The sequence below is a fragment of the Leucoraja erinacea genome, chromosome 1, assembly GCF_028641065.1.
Source record: "Leucoraja erinacea ecotype New England chromosome 1, Leri_hhj_1, whole genome shotgun sequence".
Taxonomy (NCBI): Eukaryota; Metazoa; Chordata; class Chondrichthyes; order Rajiformes; family Rajidae; genus Leucoraja; species Leucoraja erinaceus.
This window is the reverse complement of record NC_073377.1, coordinates 168,059,982-168,082,016: the sequence shown is the minus strand read 5'-3', so window position 1 is coordinate 168,082,016 and position 22,035 is coordinate 168,059,982. Positions and strand designations below refer to the sequence as shown.

The 22,035-nt window shown below is 44.1% G+C and overlaps 1 protein-coding gene across 3 annotated transcripts in view; it reads left to right on the top strand.

Moving 5' to 3' along the window:
- usp38 (ubiquitin specific peptidase 38) overlaps nucleotides 1-22,035 on the top strand; it is a 56,974-nt gene that overhangs the window by 1,238 nt on the left and 33,701 nt on the right. For all 3 annotated transcript variants that reach the window (XM_055647738.1, XM_055647722.1, XM_055647729.1), the window contains exons 2-5: nucleotides 6,287-7,012; nucleotides 10,651-10,786; nucleotides 17,567-17,696; nucleotides 21,658-21,759. In XM_055647738.1, coding sequence (XP_055503713.1) covers nucleotides 6,328-7,012; nucleotides 10,651-10,786; nucleotides 17,567-17,696; nucleotides 21,658-21,759 — 1,053 coding nt within the window. In that variant the 5' untranslated portion in view covers nucleotides 6,287-6,327. The remainder of the gene's footprint in view (nucleotides 1-6,286; nucleotides 7,013-10,650; nucleotides 10,787-17,566; nucleotides 17,697-21,657; nucleotides 21,760-22,035) is intronic.

Here is a 22,035-nt window from a genome sequence, read left to right as displayed (position 1 = left end):
TACATTGTCAATGTATTACTTATGTGCTCATTGATAAGATGGAAATTCATTGGTGATCATAAAGGGGAAGATAAATTGTATGTTATTAACATATCTTGAAGATGATTGTTTGCAGTTCCATAGGCCTATTAATACTTTACTCAAACTTTCACATGCAATGGATGGAATGATGATAGGTGATTTAACGGAGGGGAGGAGGGGATTGTGGGGAGCTGACGGTGGGAGAATCATACATCATACTTAGAAACATAGAAAATAGGTGCAGGAGTAGGCCACTCGGCCCTTCAAGCCTGCACCGTCATTCAATATGATCATGGCTGATCATCCAACTCAGTATCCTGTGCCTGCCTTCTCTCCATACCCCCTGATCCCTTTAGCCACAAGGGCCACATCTAACTCCCTCTTAAATATAGCCAATGAACTGGCCTCAACTACCTTCTGCGGGAGAGAATTCCACAGATTCACCACTCTCTGTGTGAAAAAAGTTTTTCTCATCTCGGTCCTAAAAGATTTCCCCCTTATCCTTAAACTGTGACCCCTTGTTCTGGACTTCCCCAACATCGGGAACAATCTTCCTGCATCTAGCCTGTCCAACCCCTTAAGAACTTAATCTCTGTAAGATTACTTTAAAGACTGTACATTATTTGTAACACCTACGAAATTGATCATAAGTAGGAGACATGTACAATTTCAAAAAGGTTCTGTCTTCATAACTAGGTATTATTGTATCTCAGCACCACCCATCGTTTCTCCCTCTTCTGCTGCTGCCCAATTCAGATTAATCAACAGTGCAAGGATCTAACAGTGGACCGACACAAAACGCTGGAGTAACTCAGCAGGTCAGACAGCATCTTTGGGTCGAGACCCTTCGTCAGACAGTTAGGGGAAAGAAAAATTAGATATAGACCGTCATGTAGAGAGATTATAGTACAGATGAATGAAAGATACTCAACATGATGACTTTGAAGCTGGTACAACGTGGGTGGGGGAAGAGATGGAGAGAGGGTTACTTGAAGTTAGATAAATCAATATTCATACCACTGGGCTGTCAGCTTACCTAGCAAAATATGAAACATTGTTCCTCCAATTTGCATTTTTGACTCGCTCTGACAATGGAGGAGGCCCAGGACAGAGTGGGAAGGACAATGAAAGTTTTTGACAACTGAGAGATCAGGTAGGTCTAGGTGTATAAGAGTCCACACATTGAACAACGTAGATGAGTAGATATGGACTCGTACATCGTGGCCGATTGGGAAAGGGGGAGATGCAGCGAGACCTGGGTGTCATGGTACACCAGTCATTGAAGGTAGGCATGCAGGTGCAGCAGGCAGTAAAGAAAGCGAATGGTATGTTAGCTTTCATTGCAAAAGGATTTGAGTATAGGAGCAGGGAGGTTCTACTGCAGTTGTACAGGGTCTTGGTGAGACCACACCTGGAGTATTGCGTACAGTTTTGGTCTCCAAATCTGAGGAAGGACATTATTGCCATAGAGGGAGTGCAGAGACGGTTCACCAGACTGATTCCTGGGATGGCAGGACTGTCTTATGAAGAAAGACTGGATAGACTTGGTTTATACTCTCTAGAATTTAGGAGATTGAGAGGGGATCTTATAGAAACTTACAAAATTCTTAAGGGGTTGGACAGGCTAGATGCAGGAAGATTGTTCCCGATGTTGGGGAAGTCCAGGACAAGGGGTCACAGCTTAAGGATAAGGGGGAAATCCTTTAAAACCGATTTGAGAAGAACTTTTTTCACACAGAGAGTGGTGAATCTCTGGAACTCTCTGCCACAGATGAGGCCAGTTCATTGGCTATATTTAAGAGGGAGTTAGATGTGGCCCTTGTGGCTAAGGGAATCAGGGGGTATGGAGAGAAGGCAGGTAAGGGATACTGAGTTGGATGATCAGCCATGATCATATTGAATGGCGGTGCAGGCTCGAAGGGCCGAATGGCCTACTCCTGCACCTAATTTCTATGTTTCTACATCGGCGAGACCAAAGGTAGACTGGGAGATCATTTCGCTGAACACCTTTCACCTGACTCAATCTGAAGAAGGGTCTCAACCTAAAATGTCACCCATTCCTTTTCTCCAAAGATGCTGCCTGACCTGCTGAGTTACTCCATCTTTTTGTCTTTCTTCGGGTTAAACCAGCATCTGCAGTTCCCTCCAACACAAGGAACTAACAGTATGTGTACAAACAACAATACAATTAGAACAATACCATGTTTCTTCTCGGTATCTTCCTTACAGATATCATGATCTCACAATTCATAATTTCAGAGTTTGTATCCATTCTATTCAACTTGGTATGTTTCAATGCCTTCCACGAGGGGAATGTTCTGCAGATTATTATCTTCCTTTATACTCCCTGTAAAAGCTTGTACATTTCCAAGAATACCTTGACATTCTTGACCATTGCAGTGAAAGCTACCCAAAGTGAATGATGATTTGCATTCATTAGGTGCCCTTAATGACTTTAAACATTACGAGGAACTTCAAAATCCCACCATCAAATTAAACAAGTCGGGACCACATTTTCTTTGATATTTTTACTTCAATGTTTGTATTCTTGATAAGCATGGGTAGGAGTGGACGGCTGCCACAGGTAAACAGGAATACAGAGTTGAGGTTAAAGTCAGAGCAGTTGTTGTTAATGACAAGTCAGACTGAAGGGGCCCAGGAATGGAGCAGCTGGGCTTGTACACTCTGGAGTTTAGAAGGAGCAGAGGGGATCTCATTGAAACACATACGTTTGTTAAGGGCTTGGACACGCTAGAGGCAGGAAACATGTTCCCGATGTTGGGGGAGTCCAGAACCAGGGGCCACAGTTTAAGAATAAGGAGTAAGCCATTTAGAATGGAGACGAGGAAACACATTTTCTCACAGAGAGTTGTGAGTCTGTGGAATTCTCTGCCTCAGAGGGCGATGGAGGCAGATTCTCTGGATGCTTTCAAGAGAGAGCTAGATAGGGCTCTTAAAAATAGCGGAGTCAGGGGATATGGGGAGAAGGCAGGAACGGGGTACTGATTGGGGATGATCAGCCATGATCACATTGAATGGCGGTGCTGGCTCGAAGGGCAGAATGGCCGACTCCTGCACCTATTGTCTATTGAATGTAAGTTTTGGAGGGAGAGGTGGTGAGTTAGGAATGGTAACCATGGGCTGTGCAACTGTATATTCAGCTACCAGTTGATTTACTGCAAGAGGTTAGATCAAAGATTGGGAAGAGGCCAGAAAAATTAAAATTTATGAAGATCTCAAAGATTTGTGATGCTGGGAGAACTTTAAAAAACGACATTAAATTTCATGTCAATAATTGGATCAATCTTGCGGGCTGCATTTGGAGACCTTTTTTGGATTACCTGGTATCCGAATGTTCCAGTGTGGAGAGAAAAAAAAGTAATTTGATGAAGCTCTGCTTGAAAGTGCCAGAGTGCAATGTTGATTTGCAGCAGAATAGTCTTACATGTTGTAGGGCTGAAGATTGAAAGCTATATTGATTGACCTTTATAATGCTGTGAGTTCATTATCATGTACTTTGAAGAATGAGGTGGCATGCATTTGCTTGCAGCTTCATTAGTTATCACAAGCAGAATTGATACTGGACATGGGGTCGGCCACCTTGTTCTGCATAGTGGCCAGGACGCGCATGTCTGTGAGCGGATCTATCACGAGTACACACGGATGTCAGGCATCAAATCACGGGTTCGAGAAACTCAGCGGGTGAAGCAGTCTCATGCAATCCTTGCATGTCTCACCCGCTGAGTTTCTCCAGCATTTTTGGCTACCTTCGATTTTTCCAGCATCTGCAGTTCTTCCTTTCATAATCGTGTTCACAGAAGGTGGGAGGCCATGTCGGCGGCTTTCAAAGGTATTTTATTGGTCACATTCACATACGCCTAGGTGTAGTGAAGTGAAATGCTTCTTGCCATTTTGCAGCACATATAGAAGGAATACAGACATAACATTAATAAGAGTTTTAAACATAAAGAACATCCCCCCCACAATGGTTCCCATTATGAGGGAAGGCACAAAGTCCAGTCCCCAACCCCAGTTCACCCATAGTCGGGCCTATTGAGGCCTCCATAGTGGCCTTTATGGAGGCCCGATGTTCCAGGCCGTTCTCGCCGGGTGATGTTGCTCCGGCGTCGGGAGAGTCTTGGGAACCCTGGAACGGCCGCTTCTGTACTGGAGGCCACGGCTTCCAAAGCCAACAAGGCCATGCTGGTTGGAGTTCCACAACTGGCGATCTCTCATCTAGAGATCCCAGGCTCCCGATGATTACGGGAAAATAAATCCGGGTTTCGGTTTACGGGCCACATTCGGCCCAGGGGCCGTAGGTTGCCAACCCCTGTAATAGACTAAGTGGGACCCGTTGGGTCCCTGTCACACGGGAGGCCTCGTCTGCAGAGCATTGGTCATTGGTCGTCACAGACATGGTGGACGAAAGGGCCTGTTTTCAAGATTCAAGTGAGTTTATTGTCATGTGTCCCTGATAGGACAATGAAATTCTTGCTTTGCTTCAGCACAACAGAACACAGTAGGCATTGACTACAAAACAGATCAGTGTGTCCATATACCATTATATAAATATATACACACATGAATAAATAAACTGGTAAAGTGCAAATAACAGATAATGGGTTATTAATGTTCAGAGTTTTGTCCGAGCCAGGTTTAATAGCCTGATGGCTGTGGGGAAGTAGCTATTCCTGAACCTGGTTGTTGCAGTCTTCAGGCTCCTGTACCTTCTACCTGAAGGTAGCGGGGAGATGAGTGTGTGGCCAGGATGATGTGTGGGTCCTTGATGATACTGCCAGCCTTTTTCAGGCAGCGACTGCGATAGATCCCCTCGATGGAAGGAAGGTCAGAGCCGATGATGGACAGGGCAGTGTTTACTACTTTTTGTAATCTCGCCGTATCTCTAAGCTAAACTAAAGACTGCTTTGGTAAATAAAAGAGATATTTGTAGAAAAACATAATTAGAAAAGAAACAGATCCGTGGTGGTGCAAGAGTGTGCCATTGTTGAAGTAGGATTCGGTTCTGAAGAGCAAGGGGGCTGGGTATGCAGCACCAGAGGTGCACCAGTTGTGATGCTCAGTTAGGCAGCAACGTTGCCAATCCACACCGATTGGCTTGATTCATTAGGTTCACTTTGGCAGGTGTAAGAATGAAATAGGTGGTAACAAATTGATGGCCAATTTTTTTATTGATTCCTAAAGATGGAAGAACAAAGGGGCACAAATTCTGAAACATTTTTGCAGTGTTTTCAGTTGATGATGTAACATGGCATTTTCTGTGGGCTCCTTCAACCTGTTCTGATCTGTGATTCATTAAAGGAACTCATTTTTTTGGGGGGGGGAAATAGAAACAGAAACATAGAAAATAGGTGCAGGAGTAGAGGCCATTCGGCCCTTCGAGCCTGCACCGCCATTCAGATTCAGATTCAATTTTAATTGTCATTGTCAGTGTACAGTACAGAGACAACGAAATGCATTCAATATGATCATGACTGATCATCCAACTCAGTATCCCGTACCTGCTTTCTCTCCATACCCCCTGATCCCTTTAGCCACAAGGGCCACATCCAACTCCCTCTTAAATATAGCCAATGAACTGTGGCCTCAACTACATTCTGTGGCAGAGAATTCCAGAGATCCACCACTCTCTGTGTAAAAAAATGTTTTTCTCATCTCAGTCCTAAAAGATTTCCCCTTTATCCTTAAACTGTGACCCCTTGTTCTGGACTTCCCCAACATCGGGAACAATCTTCCTGCATCTAGCCTGTCCAACTACTTAAGAATTTTGTAAGTTTCTATAAGATCCCCCTTCAATCTTCTAAATTCTAGCGAGTATGAGCCGAGTCTATCCAGTCTTTCTTCATATGAAAGTCCTGACATCCCAGGAATCAGTCTGGTGAACCTTCTCTGTACTCCCTCTATGGCAAGAATGTCTTTCCTCAGATTAGGAGACCAAAACTGTATGCAATACTCCAGGTGTGGTCTCACCAAGACCCTGTACAACTGCAGTAGAACCTCCCTGCTCCTAGACTCAAATCCTCTATGGCAAGAATGTCCTTCCTCAGATTAGGAGACCAAAACTGTACGCAATACTCCAGGTGTGGTCTCACCAAGACCCTATACAACCGTAGTAGAACCTCCCTGCTCCTATACTCAAATCCTTTTTGCTATTTTGCAGTTGTTGGTTGTGGCATTATTTTATGCAATTCTTATGTATTTGCTTTTAAAAAAAAATTGAAACTTTTATTTTGTTTCCCTCTCCTAGATTCTGATTCCCTCCGTTGTTACACTTGGGTGCAGTAATCCATGATGGATAAGATATTGGAAGCACTCATCATTTCTTCGCACTCCCTACCTGTGAAGAAGGGGATTGTGAAGAAAGTGGTCGATGCAGCTGAAAACTCCGTTGACCGGGAGCAATGCAAGGCCATGTTTCATCTCACCACTCGGCTGATTCTAATCGGGGAGGACAACTTTCAGAAACAAGTGGGTCACCAGGTACTTGATGCCTACGCCAGATACCACCGTTGTGAATTTGAAGAATTCTTCAACAAGGGCTTTATCCTAAACCTTTTGCAGCAAGGGTATGGATCATTGGACAAGAAAGACATTGGTATCATTGACTATATCCACATGGGATTGAAACTTATAATGAGTTGTCCTTCTGTGCTTGAAATCTTCAGCTTCATGCACACGGAGGTTCTGCGACTAGTTTGTGAGAGACCAGAGCCTTTGCTGTGTGCTAAGCTGAGCGAGTTGTTGTCTGACTTTGTGCACTGCATCCCAAGGGGGAAATCTGCGGTGCTGTTTTGCCAGCAATTAGTAAGGACAATCAGCCAGTTCCAGTGCAATGCCACACAGGAGGAAGAGATCCGTGGATTCATCTCTCAGGTGAACAAAGTAAGCAATTTGCTGCAGAGCATTTGGAAAGCTGAGCCTGGTGCACTGCTACCTTCTCTACAAGAGGTGTTCGTAATAATCTCTGCCACAGGTAATCAACCCATTTGAGGATGATTTTTTAATTTTAATATAAAGTTACTTTTGCAAATGTAATTGGGCATTCAATTTTAAATGTTTTTGAAGGGTGAATCTCCAAAAGCCTCATTCTCATGCCTCTTACAAATCTTGTCTCTAACTTTTATGATTTGGGACAAGCAGTTGGGAGACAAACAGCCAACTTCAAGACAGACTTGGTTTATACTCTCTAGAATTTAGGAGATTGAGAGGGGATCTTATAGAAACTTACAAAATTCTTAAGGGGTTGGACAGGCTAGATGCAGGAAGATTGTTCCCGATGTTGGGGAAGTCCAGGACAAGGGGTCACAGCTTAAGGATAAGGGGGAAATCCTTTAAAACCGAGATGCGAAGAACTTTTTTCACACAGAGAGTGGTGAATCTCTGGAACTCTCTGCCACAGAGGGTAGTTGAGGCCAGTTCATTGGCTATATTTAAGAGGGAGTTAAATGTGGCCCTTGTGGCTAAGGGGATCAGAGGGTATGGAGAGAAGGCAGGTACAGGATACTGAGTTGGATGATCAGCCATGATCATATTGAATGGCGAATGGTGCAGGCTCGAAGGGCCGAATGGCCTACTCCTGCACCTAATTTCTATGTTTCTATCTCTTTCGCTCCTGTTTGTGTTTTATGTCTGAGGTGCGATGCAGGATTTTAATTTTAATGCATTTGTCCCATTGCACCAAGCTATACTGGGCTCAGATAAATCAACATTGTTCAAATGTAAATAGGCAACAATGTTTTATGATTGAGGGGGTGGCATTTTCATATACTGAATGATAAATGGACAAGTTAGTGAGGTTCACTTTGGATTATTTTTTGTGTGTACTGAAAATCAACCGTATGGTTGCTGTTGTAAATTGGATTCATGTTGCTGTGGCTTGAATTATTTTTCTTGGATATTAGCAATCTACCGAGGGAATTTATAAACAATAGGTGCAGGAGTAGAGGTCATTTGGCCCTTCGAACCAGCACCGCCATTCAATGTGATCATGGCTGATCATCCCCAATCAGTACCCCGTTCCTGCCTTCTCCCCATATCCCCTGACTCCGCTATTTTTAAGAGCCCTATCTAGCTCTCTCTTGAAAGCATCCAGAGAACCTGCCTCCACCGCCCTCTGAGGCAGAGAATTCCACAGCTGCAGTGAACAAGATTTTTGATGGCCTAGCCTTTGTCAATTGGGACATTTCAGGCTGTGGTTAGGTTGCTGGACTTGCAAAATACATCGGGAACATGTTGGTGCCTCTAGCGTGCCCTAACAATCTTATATGTTTAATGATATGTTTCAATTAGATAGATGTGGACAACCAGTGACAACCAGTGAGCTGAACAGTTTACAAAATTATGGAGGATCTTAGATAAACAGTCTCTTTTCCAGGGTGGTAATTTTAAATATTAGAGGAAATACATTTTATGGGGAAAGAGCAATACTTTTTGATGGCCTAGCCTTTGTCAATCGGGACATTTCAGTATAGATGTTAGGTTGCGGTTGCAAAATACGTTGGTGAGGCTGCACGTGGAGTATTGTGTTCCAGGACTCATCAAGGCATAGATTAATACATCATGGAAACAGGCCCTTCAGCCTGCCGAGTTTGCACCGACCAGCGATCCCCGTTCACTAACACTCTCCTGCACACACTAGGGACAATTTACAGAAGCTAATTAACCTACAAACCTGTACGTCTTTGGAGTGTGGGAGGAAACGGAAGATCTCGGAGAAAACCCACTTGGTCACAGGTAGAACGTACAAACTCTGTAAAGACAGGGGCTGTAGTCAGGATGGAATCAGAGTCTCTGGCGCTGAGAGGCAGGAAGCATAGAAACATAGAAAATAGGTGCAGGAGTAGGCCATTCGGCCCTTCGAGCCTGCACCGCCATTCAATATGATCATGGCTGATCATCCAACTCAGCATCCCGTACCTGCCTTCTCTCCATACCCCCTGATCCCTTTAGCCACAAGGGCCACATCTAACTCCCTCTTAAATATAGCCAATGAACTGTGGCCTCAACTACCTTCTGCGGCAGAGAATTCCACAGATTCACCACTCTCTGTGTGAAAAAAGTTTTCCTCATCTCGGTCCTAAAAGCTTTCCCCCTTATCCTTAAACTGTGACCCCTTGTTCTGGACTTCCCCAACATCGGGAACAATCTTCCTGCATCTAGCCTGTCCAACCCCTTAAGAATTGTGTAAGTTTCTATAAGATCCCCCCTCAATCTTCTAAATTCTAGCGAGTGCAAACCGAGTCTATCCAGTCTTTCTTCATATGAAAGTCCTGACATCCCAGGAATCAGTCTGGTGAACCTTCTCTGTACTCCCTCTATGGCAAGAATGTCTTTCCTCAGATTAGGAGACCAAAACTGTACGCAATACTCCAGGTGTGGTCTCACCAAGACCCTGTACAACTGCAGTAGAACCTCCCTGCTCCTATGCTCAACTTTGCTGCCACAACTGCTGGGAGGGGTTGGAAGGAAGGGCTGTCCTCGACATCACAGATACTGTGGAGATGCTCAATAGTTTGATGTTTCTTGTCACCCATATCACCGGCAACCTAACCCTGTCCGTTCAGACTGATGCAGTCTTAACATTTGATGATGATACTGCATTCGTGGTTGTTTAATGATGAGTCTGAGTACATGAGGAAGACCTTTAATCTGGTTGAGTGGTGCCAGCCCATGAGCTCATTGTTATCTTCAGGAAGGGAAAGATGAAGATCTATGAGCCTGCTTCATCAATAGACAATAGGTGCAGGCGTAGGCCATTCGGCCCTTCGAGCCAGCACCGCCATTCTCTGTGATCATGGCTGATCATCCACAATCAGTGCCCCGTTCCTGCCTTCTCCCCATATCCCTTGACTCTGCTGTCTTTAAGAGCTCTATCTAACTCTCTTGAAAGCATCCAGAGAATTGGCCTCCACTACCTTCTGAGGCAGAGAATTCCACAGATTCACAACTCTCTGGGTGAAAAGGTTTTCCCCCATCTCCGTTCTAAATGGCTTATCCCGTATTCTTAGACTGCAGCCCCTGGTTCTGGACTCCCCCAACATCGGGAACATGTTTCCTGCCTCTAGCGTGTCCAAGCCCTTAACAATCTTATGTTTCAATAAGATCACCTCTCATCCTTCTAAACTAAAGTGTACAAGCCCAGCTGCTCTATTCTTTCAACATATGACAGTCCCGCCATCCCGGGAATTAACCTTGTAAACCTACGCTGCACTCCCTCAATAGCAAGAATATCCTTCCTCAAATTTGGAGACCAAAACTGGACACAATACTCCAGGTGTGGTCTCACTAGGGCTCTGTACAACTGGAAAAGGACCTCTTTGCTCCTGTACTCAACTCCTCTCGTTATGAAGGCCAACATGCCATTAGCTTTCTTTACTGCCTTCGATTGAGTGAGACTGCATTAGAAAGAGTCAAGAGCTTCAAGTTCCCGGGCCCAGCACGTTGATGTAATTACAAAGAAAGTTCATCAACGTCTCCTTCACCAGGTTCAGTAGTGAAGTATTTAAACCTGAACAGTTAAAATGATTGAATGCCAGGTGTTTTTTGTCGTTGATTGGGTTTCATGTTGTTGTGCATTGAATTGTTTAAAGGTGTTCTCTACTTGCTTTACAGATTCCATATTCGAACCATCTATAGCTCTAGCAAGTCTTGTCCAGCACATCCCATTGCAAATGATAACAGTTCTCATTAGGAGCCTAATCACAGATCAAAATGTTAAAGATGCCAGCATGACTTGTGCTCTCTGCAGGTAAAGAAAAATCTTGCATTTGTGTCAAATCCTCTAACCAGTCCAAAATACTTTTCAGCAGATAATCAATTATTGATTTGTTGTTGGTACAAAAAAATGCTGGAGAAACTCAGCGGGTGCAGCAGCATCTATGGAGTGAAGGATTTGTCTTTTGTTAGATGTGGCCCTTGTGGCTAAAGGGATCAGGGGGTATGGAGAGAAGGCAGGTACAGGATACTGAGTTGGATGATCAGCCATGATCATATTGAATGGCGGTGCAGGCTCGAAGGGCCGAATGGCCTCTACTCCTGCACCTATTTTTTTATGTTTCTATTGATTAATTTGGTGTTACTGTTATTACATGGACAAATGTGGCCTTGTCTCTACAAGTACTGTTGGAAACTCAACATGATCATTTAAAGTTGAGTGGTTGCAACATTCAAGCAGAAGGAAATTGAAAGGACAATTTGTAACTGCCCTTGTAAATGAATTGGAGCAGGGAGTTGCAGAGCACAGATAGTTCAATCAAAGATCCACCACTAAAATTAGAATCCAGCAATTTAGAATAAAAGTGCTGGAGAAACTCAGTGGGTGCAGCAGCATCTATGGAGCAAAGGAAATAGGCGACGTTTCGGGCCGAAACCCTTCTTCAATTTAAATTGGAAAGCACATTGTCAGTATGGTGAAAATGTAGTATTTCTCCCATATGGAACTGGAAGCTGCTGGGTAATTTAAATGCTTAAAAGTAAAAAGGATGAGTATATCCAGTGATTATAGGGAGGAGCTGAGTAGATAAGAATTATATTTATCTGAACGGAGCTTGGCAGAAATCAGGGGAATGAATCTGAAAGACACTTGACGTAAAATCGATAGATTTTTGAATTAAATGTTACGGTAAATTTAAAAAACAAATGTGAAATTATCCAAGAGCCATTACATCAGATTGTGAAATAGAAAGTGAAGTCTGGAATAAAAGCAGCTGCAGCTTGTATGGCTACATTTCTGCTTCAACATTCCTGTCTATTACCTCTGTCCTTTAATTCCATTCGGAAATAAAAAACCCATCAATCCGACCTTCAAATACACTCGATAAATGCACATGCACTGCCTGCTAAAGTATTAAATTCCAAAGATTTATGACCCTCTGGCCAATCTCTCTAGAATTTAGGAGATTGAGAGGGGATCTTATAGAAACTTACAAAATTCTTAAGGGGTTGGACAGGCTAGATGCAGGAAGATTGCTCCCGATGTTGGGGAAGTCCAGGACAAGGGGTCACAGCTTAAGGATAAGAGGGAAAACCTTTAAAACCGAAATGAGAAGAACTTTTTTTGACACAGAGAGTGGTGAATCTGTGGAACTCTCTGCCACAGAAGGTAGTCGAATTACACAGTTCATTGGCTATATTTAAGAAAACAAATGTTAGATGTGGCCCTTGTGGATAAAGGAATCAGAGAGTATAGAGAGGGGGCAGGGGTGGGATACTGAGTTGGATGATCAGCCATGATCATATTGAATGGCGGTAAAGGCTCGAAAATTCCAAATGGCCTTACTCCTGCACCTAATTTCTATGTTTCTATCTGCTTATCCTGAGACAACGCCTCTCCTGAGGACACTGCCTCTCAGCATTACCCGATCATTTTCTCAAATTTTGTTTCAGTGCGAGGTCAGTTCTCGTTCTTCTAAAAGTAAATAAAGACAAACCTTGCTCAAACTTTCCTCATGCCAGGAATCGCTCGGGTGAATCCTGAACCACCAGTAAACCGATCCTAATGTAAATGTTGCTTTGGTTTTTTATCTGTCTCTCTGTAAGTTTTTGTTTTGAATTTGAGTTACATGATGCATTTAATCATGCTGCTTACAATGGATTTATTCAAAAATTCATCACTTTTAAGAAAGGTCCAATATTATGTCTGAATAACCTGGATTTAGCACATTTAAAATCATTTTTGTAAAACCTACAGAATAATTAAATATTTTCATTGCTGTGTGCTAGATACATAATGTTTGGGACGAAGACCCATCATTTATTTACTTACCTCTGTACTCCACAATTTGAGATTTGTAATAGAAAAAAAATCACATGTGGTTAAAGTGCACATTGTCAGATTTTAATAAAGGCCATTTTTATACATTTTGGTTTCACCATGTAGAAATTACAACTGTGTTTATACATATCAAGTCAATTATATTTCTATAGCACATTTAAAAACAACTCTCGTAGACCAAAGTGCTTCACATTAGTGCAGGTACTAACTTGCTACATACAGTGGTACATCGATCTAACAATACATACATAAATACATACATACAGCGCTCCCTCAGAGGACCTCAAGAAAGGCTTGAGAGTAGAAAGAAGTTTTTAAGTCTTGACTTAAAGGAGTCGATGGAGGGGGCAGTTCTGATGGGAAGGGGGATGCTGTTCCACAGTCTAGGAGCTGCAACCGCAAAGGCACGGTCGCCCCTGAGCTTATGCCTAGACCGCGGGATGTTCAGTAACACCAAGTCGGCCGATCTGAGGGACCAGGAGGTGGAGTGGTGGGTGAGAAGACTTTTAATGTAGGAGGGGGCAAGCCCGTTGAGGGCTTTGTAGACATAGAGGAGGGGCTCGAAATATATACGGAACCGCACAGGGAGCCAGTGGAGAGAGGCCAGGATCGGGGTGATGTGGTCCCTTTATCGGGTGCCCGTCAGGAGTCTCACTGCGGCGTTTTGGACCAGTTGCAGGCGGGACAGGGAAGATTGGCTGATGCCAGTGTCAAGGGAGTTGCAGTAATCTAGGCAGGAGGAGATAAACATGTGGATGATCTTTTCAAGGTCGTCAAAGTGGAGGAAAGGTTTTATTTTAGCTATCGTCTGAAGCTGGAAGAAGCTAGCTTTTACCACGGCATTGACTTGTTTGTCAAATTTCAACGCGGAGTCAAATATCACGCCAAGGTTTTTGACGTGAGGTTTGAGTAATGGGGAAAGGCTTCCGAGGCTGCCTGCTATCATTTTGATGGAGTCCGAGGGGCCGAGAAGGATGACATAGTCCCCCCCCCCCGTCCCCCCCCCCCCATTTCAGGGCACCATAATGTTTGGGACACATTGCTTCACATGCATCTGTAATTGCTCAAGTGTGTTTAGTTGTCTCCTTTATGCAGGAATAAAATGGCCTATATTAAAATCTGATTGTGCATTTTAACCACATGTGATTATTTTTTTTTCTATTACAAATCTCAAATTGTGGAGTATAGAGGCAAATGAATAATTGATGGTCTTTGCCCAAACATTAAGGAGGGCACTGGAGCTTCCAACTACACATGTTGCCGGAGCCTATCAAACAGTTTGCGTAATAAGAACATATTTTGAAGTCTTTATAGGTGTGGTACAAGGGGTGGTAGAGCTGCTGCCTCAGAGTTCCACAGATCCGGGTTCAACCCCGAACTAGGCTGCTGTCGGTACATTGAACATTCACCCCAATGATCGTGTGAGCTTCCTCCTGGTGCTCTGGTTTCATCCCACATCCCAACATTGGCCTCTGTAAATTGCCACAAACTTGTAGGGAGGGGATGAGAAAGTGAGGTGACATAAAACTAGTGCAAATGGGTGATCGATGGGCAGCGTGGACTCGATAGACAATAGGTGCAGGAGTAGGCCATTCGGCCCTTCGAGCCAGCACCACCATTCACTGTGATCATGGCTGATCATCCCCAATCAGTACCCCATTCCTGCCTTCTCCCCTGACTCCACTATATTTAAGAGCCCTATCTAGCTCTCTCTTGAAAGCATCCAGAGAACCTGCCTCCACCCGAGGCAGAGAATTCCATTGACTCACCACTCTCTGTGAGAAAAAATGTTTCCTCGTCTCCGTTCTAAATGGCTTACTCCTTATTCTTAAACTGTGGCCCCTGGTTCTGGACTCCCCCAACATCAGGAACATGTTTCCTGCCTCTAGCATGTCCAAGCCCTTAACAATCTTATATGTTTCAATGAGATATCCTCTCATCCTTCTAAACTTCAGAATGCACAAGCCCAGCTGCTCCATTCTCTCAGCATATGACAGTCCCACCATCCCGGGAATTAACCTTGTAAACCTACGCTGCACTCCCTCAATAGCAAGAATGTCCTTCCTCAAATTAGGGGACCAAAACTGCACACAATACTCCAGGTGTGGTCTCACTTGGGCTCTGTACAACTGCAGAAGGACCTCTTTGCTCCTATATTCGATTCCTCTGGTTATAAAGGCCAACATGCCATTCGCTTTCTTCACTGTCTGCTGTACCTGCATGCTTACTTTCATAGACTAATGTACAAGGACCCCCCAGATCCCGTTGTACTTCCCCTTTTCCCAACTTGACCCCATTTAGATAGTAATCTGCCTTCCTGTTTTTGCTACAAAAGTGGATAACCTCACATTTATCTGCATTAAACTTCATTAAACTCAGTGGACCTAAAGGGTTCAGAGTCTTTCAAGAGTTCAGAGTCTTTCCTTTGAACATCAGATAGGACACGAGCAAGGCGTCCTATTTTAGGCCAACATAACCATTACAATTCGTCAGTATAAAAATAAAGGGCCTGTTTCCACGCTGTATTTTTAAAATAAAAGGTGCGTTTAGGCAGTGGATAAAGGAAGACAGATCAAAATGTTCAAACAAAAAGCTCAGTCAAAGAGCTGGAATTAAGGAAGGTTCAGAAAGGGATATTGACAAAAAGTTATGGAAGAAATCTGGAGCATATGGCCTGGGCAGCTGAAATACAAAGCACAAGTGATCACAGTCCAATGAATGTGACATTCTGGAGTGATTGTAAGAATGGAAACGGGAATATGGGAAAAGGCAAGCCATGAAGATATTAAGTTCAGAATTTAGAAATTTAGATGAGTAGAAGTGTACATCACGAAACAGCAGAGATAATGACATGGAACGATGGAAGAGAAATTAGTAGAACATGACGGCAGTGCATGAAATAGTCCTGTCAGGAGCCGACCCTAGTCTTTATGTTACTTGTAGCAGAAGAAGGATTGAGACAAGGTGAAGGGTACTAATGGTGGTAGAAGATGATAGACAGAATGCTGGAGTAACTCAGCGGGACAGTCAGCATCTCTGGAGAGAAGGAATGGGTGACGAGACCCTCCTTCAGTGGTGGAAGATGATATTTGTGCTGACATGGGGATCTACAGCCCAGTTTAATATCATGTGGGATGCTGAGATGATGAACAGTCTGAGCTAGTCGAGTTACATACGAGTTTGTGGGAAGGTCACTGGGCAGTATTTCAAGGAGCTTTTGGACATCGTATTAAGATGTATATGAAAGTCTAAGTCAAGTTTATTTGTCGCATACGCATACGAGATGTGCAGTGAAATGAAAAGTGGCAATGCTCGCGGATTGTGCAAAAAGCCCCTACAAAACAGAATGGAACAGAAACACATATTCACATATTACATATTTGTGGGAGGAAAAAAAGAAGAAAAAACGCAATTTAAAAAAGACACAGCAGTAAAAAGGTTCAGTAAAGTTAATACCTGGAGAGATAGGAGTTTACAGTCCGAATGACCTCTGGGAAGAAACACCTTCTCATCCTCTCCGTTGCAAGTTGTGCAGATGTAATGTTCCTAATTGAATCAAGTTAAAGTTGATAAAAAACACTCTACAAGGCAAATTAATATTCTGTGTGAAACTTGAGAGTGACTACCACAACATGAACCTTTGTTTTAAGTAAAAGGCTGTTTTAAGGCTAACTTAAAATACATTTGGGCAGGTACATGGATAGGAAAGCTTTAGAGGGATATGGGACAGATGCGTGTAGATGGGACTAACTTACGGCATCTTGGTCAGCATGGACAAGTTAGGTCGAAGGACCTATTTCTGTGCTCTAGACCCACACAGTGGTAGTAGAGTGCTACAATAAAGCTTGCATGCTTCTGCAGTAAATTCAAACTTCAAAATCTAGAAATTATGGAGCATTCAAATGTTTCATAGAAAATAGGTGCAGGAGAAGGCTATTCAGCTCTTCGAGCCAGCACCGCCATTCAATATGATCATGGCTGATCGTCCCTGATCAATAACCCGTGCCTGCCTTCTCCCCATATCCCTTGACTCCACTGGCCCCTAGAGCTCTATCTAACTCTCTCTTAAATCCATCCAGTGATTTGACCTCCACTGCCCTCTGTGGCAGGGAATTCCATAAATTCACAACTCTCTGGGTGAGAAAGTTTTTTCTCACCTCAGTCTTAAATGACCTCCCCTTTATTCTAAGACTGTGGCCCCTGGTTCTGGACTCGCCCCACATTGGGAACATTTGTCCTGCATCTAGCTTGTCCAGTCCTTTTATAATTTTATATGTTTCTATAAAATCACCCCCTCATCCTTCTAAACTCCAGTGAATACAAGCCTAGTCTTTTCAATCTTTCCTCATACGACAGTCCCGCCATCCCAGGGATCAATCTCGTGAACCTACGCTGCACTGCCTCAATCACAAGGATGTCCTTCCTCAAATTAGGAGACCAAAACTGTACACAATTCTCCAGATGTGGTCTCACCAGAGCCCTATACAACTGCAGAAGAACCTCTTTACTCCTGTACTGAAATCCTCTTGTTATGAAGGCCAACATTCCATTAGCTTTCTTCGCTGCCTGCTGTACCTGCACGCCAACTTTCAGTGACTGGTGTACAAGGACACCCAGATCTCGCTGCACCTCCCCCTTACCTAACCTAACCGCATTGAGATAATAATCTGCCCCCTTGTTTTTGCCGCCAAAGTGGATAACCTCACATTTATCTATATTATACTGTTTCTAATTATGTACTTTTGTCTCCTGAAGGATGATTGACTGGCTGTCTTGGCCATTAGCTCAGCATGTTGAAACATGGGTGATTGCATTACTCAAGGGATTGGCTTCTGTCCAGAAATTCACCATCCTCATAGATGTCACTCTGCTTAAAATTGACCAGGTAAGTCAAAAAAGATAATCCAGACACATCTGTTACAATAAGGGAGCCTCAAAGAATGAAATGTACTGTTGCTGATGTGTATGATTGGTGATTTGGTGCTAAGCAGTTTGAAAATCTCATCTGAAGAAACTGGAAATGATCGGATCAGTAATTTGTAATAAATATCATGTGAACGTGAGCGCGTAATCGCACTTGTGTGCGCGCTTGTTCTCCCTTACACACCTGTGCTCGCACGCGCATGCACACGCCCCTACTTTGTATCACAAATGACAAAACTGCATAAAATTAACACTGACGTCTCCCTGCATGGCTAATTATCTCTGCCAATACAATACTTCCATTATCGCCCAGTACCCCAAGATGCTCTTTGCATCTAGAATTTGATAGTTATGGAACTGTACACGCAGAAATGGGCCCACCTGCCTTCAGCCCAGTCTCCATATACTGAGCATGTACCTATCTACGCTAATCTCATTTGCCTGCATTAAACTAGACAGTATCCACTAATCTTTTCACATTCTGTACAAATTCCTTGTAAACACTAGTTGCACCTGCCTCTACTACCTCCTCTGGCAGCTTATTGCATATAAATCCCATCCGCTATGTGGAAAACTAAGTTATATATGTAACGTCCCCCCGTCCCCTTTAATCTTATAGACCTCCTGTAAGGTCACCCCTCTGCCTCTTGTGCTTGAGTGAGAACAAACTCAGCCTATCCAATGTCTCCTTGTAACTAAAACCTTCCACTAAAGTTAGCATCCTGGTAAATCTCTTCTGCACTTTTTCTAATCTATATTACTAAATCTCTGATCTTGACCGGTTTTGACGATCTGTGCTGCGATTTCCGAGAGAACGCCGCCACCTACGGCCGTCATTTTTGGCCACCTCGCTCAGAGCCCCTCTCCGCCTTACGGGTGCAGAGGATTTTTCCCATCGAATTAATGTTCCCATCGAATTAATCATCCCATTAATGTTTTAAAAAAATTCCCCATTCTCTCTGCTGCCCCCGCTGGCGGCAGGGGGAGGGACTATAAAACCCGGAAGTGTAGCACCTCACTCAGTCTCTGCCAGACCCAGGAAGCGAGAGGATCACAGCTCTCTGACCTGCAAGTAACACTGAACGCACGTCTACTCCACGGTGAGTCCCCTCGATGCGGCTGTAAAGTGGCTGCAGCCCACAATGTCTTTACTAGCACTCTGGAAACCAGTACCTTCGGCCCGCAACACCCATACTAGCGCAACAGACAGCCCCCCGCCCCCACTGGCGAGCAATATTGGAATTGGTGGAGAGGTGGAATATTGCGTTGGTGACTAGCCCTCCCGTGTGATGCTGGGACCCAACGGGTCCCACTTAGTCTAATGTTACCTATAGTGTGGCAATCAGATCTGTGCATAGCATGCCTTGGGACCTGTGTCCTAAGTGTAACCTAACCAGTGTTTTGTACACAATGTCCAAACTTTTGTACTCAGTGCTATGAAGGCAAGCATGCCAAATGTCACCTCTATCCACCCATGTCACCATCTTTATGGAAATATGAATTTTCATCTTAAGAACTGCCTGTAGATCAAAACTCCTAAGGTCCCTGGCATTTACTACGTATGGCCTGACATTATTTAACAAAATGTGTTGCCTCATTTGTCTGGATTTAATTCCATCTGCCACGTTTCCACCCAACCTTGTCGCTGATCTCTGTCCCCGTATCCTTAGTCAGCTTTTATCTACAATTCAACGTATTTAGATTATCTGCAAACATGCTAAGCAGACTATTTACATTTAAGAATCACACTCGTGTTCTCAACTTATCACCTCCCAGACTCCCAGTTTCTATTTCCACCATTCCTTCCCACCCCACTTCCTTCTTCCCCCACCCCAATATTATCTACTAATCAACTCCCCCTCCTTACCTGCATCTACCTAGTGCTTGCTCGACCCCTTCCCCTCCAACCCCCCAAATCCCCGCCTCCCTATACTGGCTACCCCCTTTCAGTCTTGGCATGAAACATCGACTGCTCATTTCCCTCTACACATATTGCCTGCAATGTTGAGTTCCTCTCGCAATTCTTTTTACTTTTTTTGGCAAGGCAATAAATGGTGTGTTGCCTGTGACATCTTCTGAATAAATAATCAAAATGGTTATATTCCCCCTAATAAGTTGAATTCTAAAAGCGTTTAAGAAGGAACTACAGATGCTGGAAAATTGAAGGTAGACAAAAGTGCTGGAGAAACTCAGTGGGTGCAGCAGCATCTATGGGGCGAAGGAAATAGGCAACGTTTCGAGCTGAAACCCTTCTTCAGACTGATGTAGGGTGGGGAAGAAGAAAGGGGGGAAAAAAGGAAGAGGAGGAGCCCGAGGGCTGAGGGAGAGCTGAGAAGGGGAGGAGACAGCAAGGGCTACCGGAAATTGGAGAATTCAATGTTTATGCCGCTAGGGTGCAGACTGCCCAAGCGGAATATGAGGTGCTGCTCCTCCAGTTTCCGGTGGTGCTCACTCTGGCCATGGAGGAGGCCCAGGACAGAGAGGTCAGATTCGGAATGGGTCGGGGAGTTGAGGTGCTGAGCTACAGGGAGATCGGGTTGGTCAGTGCAAATTCTAGGAGCCACTGATGCAGAGACAGAAGAGGTACTGGGATAAGGCACAATTACTAATTAAATTCAATGTTAGTAACAATTTGAATGGTGTGGGGTAAGTCCCCATTGTCTACAAGCCACTATTGAAGAAGTTGAATTCTTGATCTGAAGTAGCTCGTCTCAGCTAAGCAATCCTATCGGCCACATATATAGAGCAGCAGTGTATCTGATCACAGACATGAACAGCGGTGAACGTCATGGCTCATGACTGTCGACAGCTTCATCTGCTGAAAGTACTTGTGTAAGAATGGACGTGAACATGTTTGACTTGGCTTTGGTGTCCTCTAGATAAGAAGTTTGTATATTAATGAAGAATTGTACATGCAAACTGAATTACGAAGGATCAGCTGAAGGTGTAGTCCCGATCACCCAATCTACCTCTTTGTGGCTCTTGCACTTTTTACTATCTGCACTTCAGATTCAGATTCAGATTCAATTTTAATTGTCATTGTCAGTGTACAGTACAGAGACAACGAAATGCATTTAGCATCTCCCTGGAAGAGCGACATAGCAAACGATTTGAATAAATAATAATAAGTGTCCGGGGGGGGGGGGGGGTGGTGATTGGCAGTCATCGAGGTACGTTGTTGAGTAGAGTGACAGCCGCCGGAAAGAAGCTGTTCCTCGACCTGCTGGTTCGCCAACGGAGAGACCTGTAGCGCCTCCCGGATGGTAGGAGGGTAAACAGTCCATGGTTGGGGTGAGAGCAGTCCTTGGCGATGCTGAGCGCCCTCCGCAGACAGCGCTTGCTTTGGACAGACTCAATGGAGGGGAGCGAGGAACCGGTGATGCGTTGGGCAATTTTCACCACCCTCTGCAATGCCTTCCAGTCGGAGACAGAGCAGTTGCCATACCATACTGTGATGCAGTTGGTAAGGATGCTCTCGATGGTGCAGCGGTAGAAGTTCACCAGGATCTGAGGAGACAGATGGACCTTCTTCAGTCTCCTCAGGAAGAAGGGACGCTGGTGAGCCTTCTTGATCAGAGTAGAGGTATTGTGGGTCCAAGAAAGGTCATCGGAGATGTTGACTTCATCTGTAACTATAATGTTGTAACACTATATCCAGGACTCTAGTTTTCTCTTTGCGTTACCTGTTGCACTGGCTTATGGCTTGATTTAGATGGTGTGACTTAGGTGGATTGCACACAAAGTTTTTCACTGTATCTCATTATATGCCACAATAGTAAACCAATATCAATAAGTGCTCATTTTGAATCCCTATTTGTGTGTATGGTCGAAGGTTTCAGAAAGTGGTGCGTTTTTGGTGGGGGTGGGGGTGGGGGGGGGTATTAATAAATGCTGCTCACTGGTTACTTGATTTGCTCTGCTAGGTATTTCAGCGACTTTGGTATCCCATTGTGCGGCCTGGAGCTTTAGTGGTTCTTTCCCACATGCTGCTCAGCTTTCAACATTCTCCAGAAGCTTTTCATTTAGTAAGTTATTACAATTACATTGTTAATAATTAATACTTTTGCTTTCTTCACAACAGACAATAGGTGCAGGAGTAGGCCATTTGGCCCTTCGAGCCAGCACCGCCCTTCAATGTGATCATGGCTGATCATCCCCTATCAGTACCCCGTTCCTGCCTTCTCCCCATATCCCCTGACTCCGCTATTTTTAAGAGCCCTATCTAGCTCTCTCTTGAAAGCATCCAGAGAGAATGGAGCAGCTGGGCTTGTACACTCTGTAGTTTAGAAGGATGAGAGGGG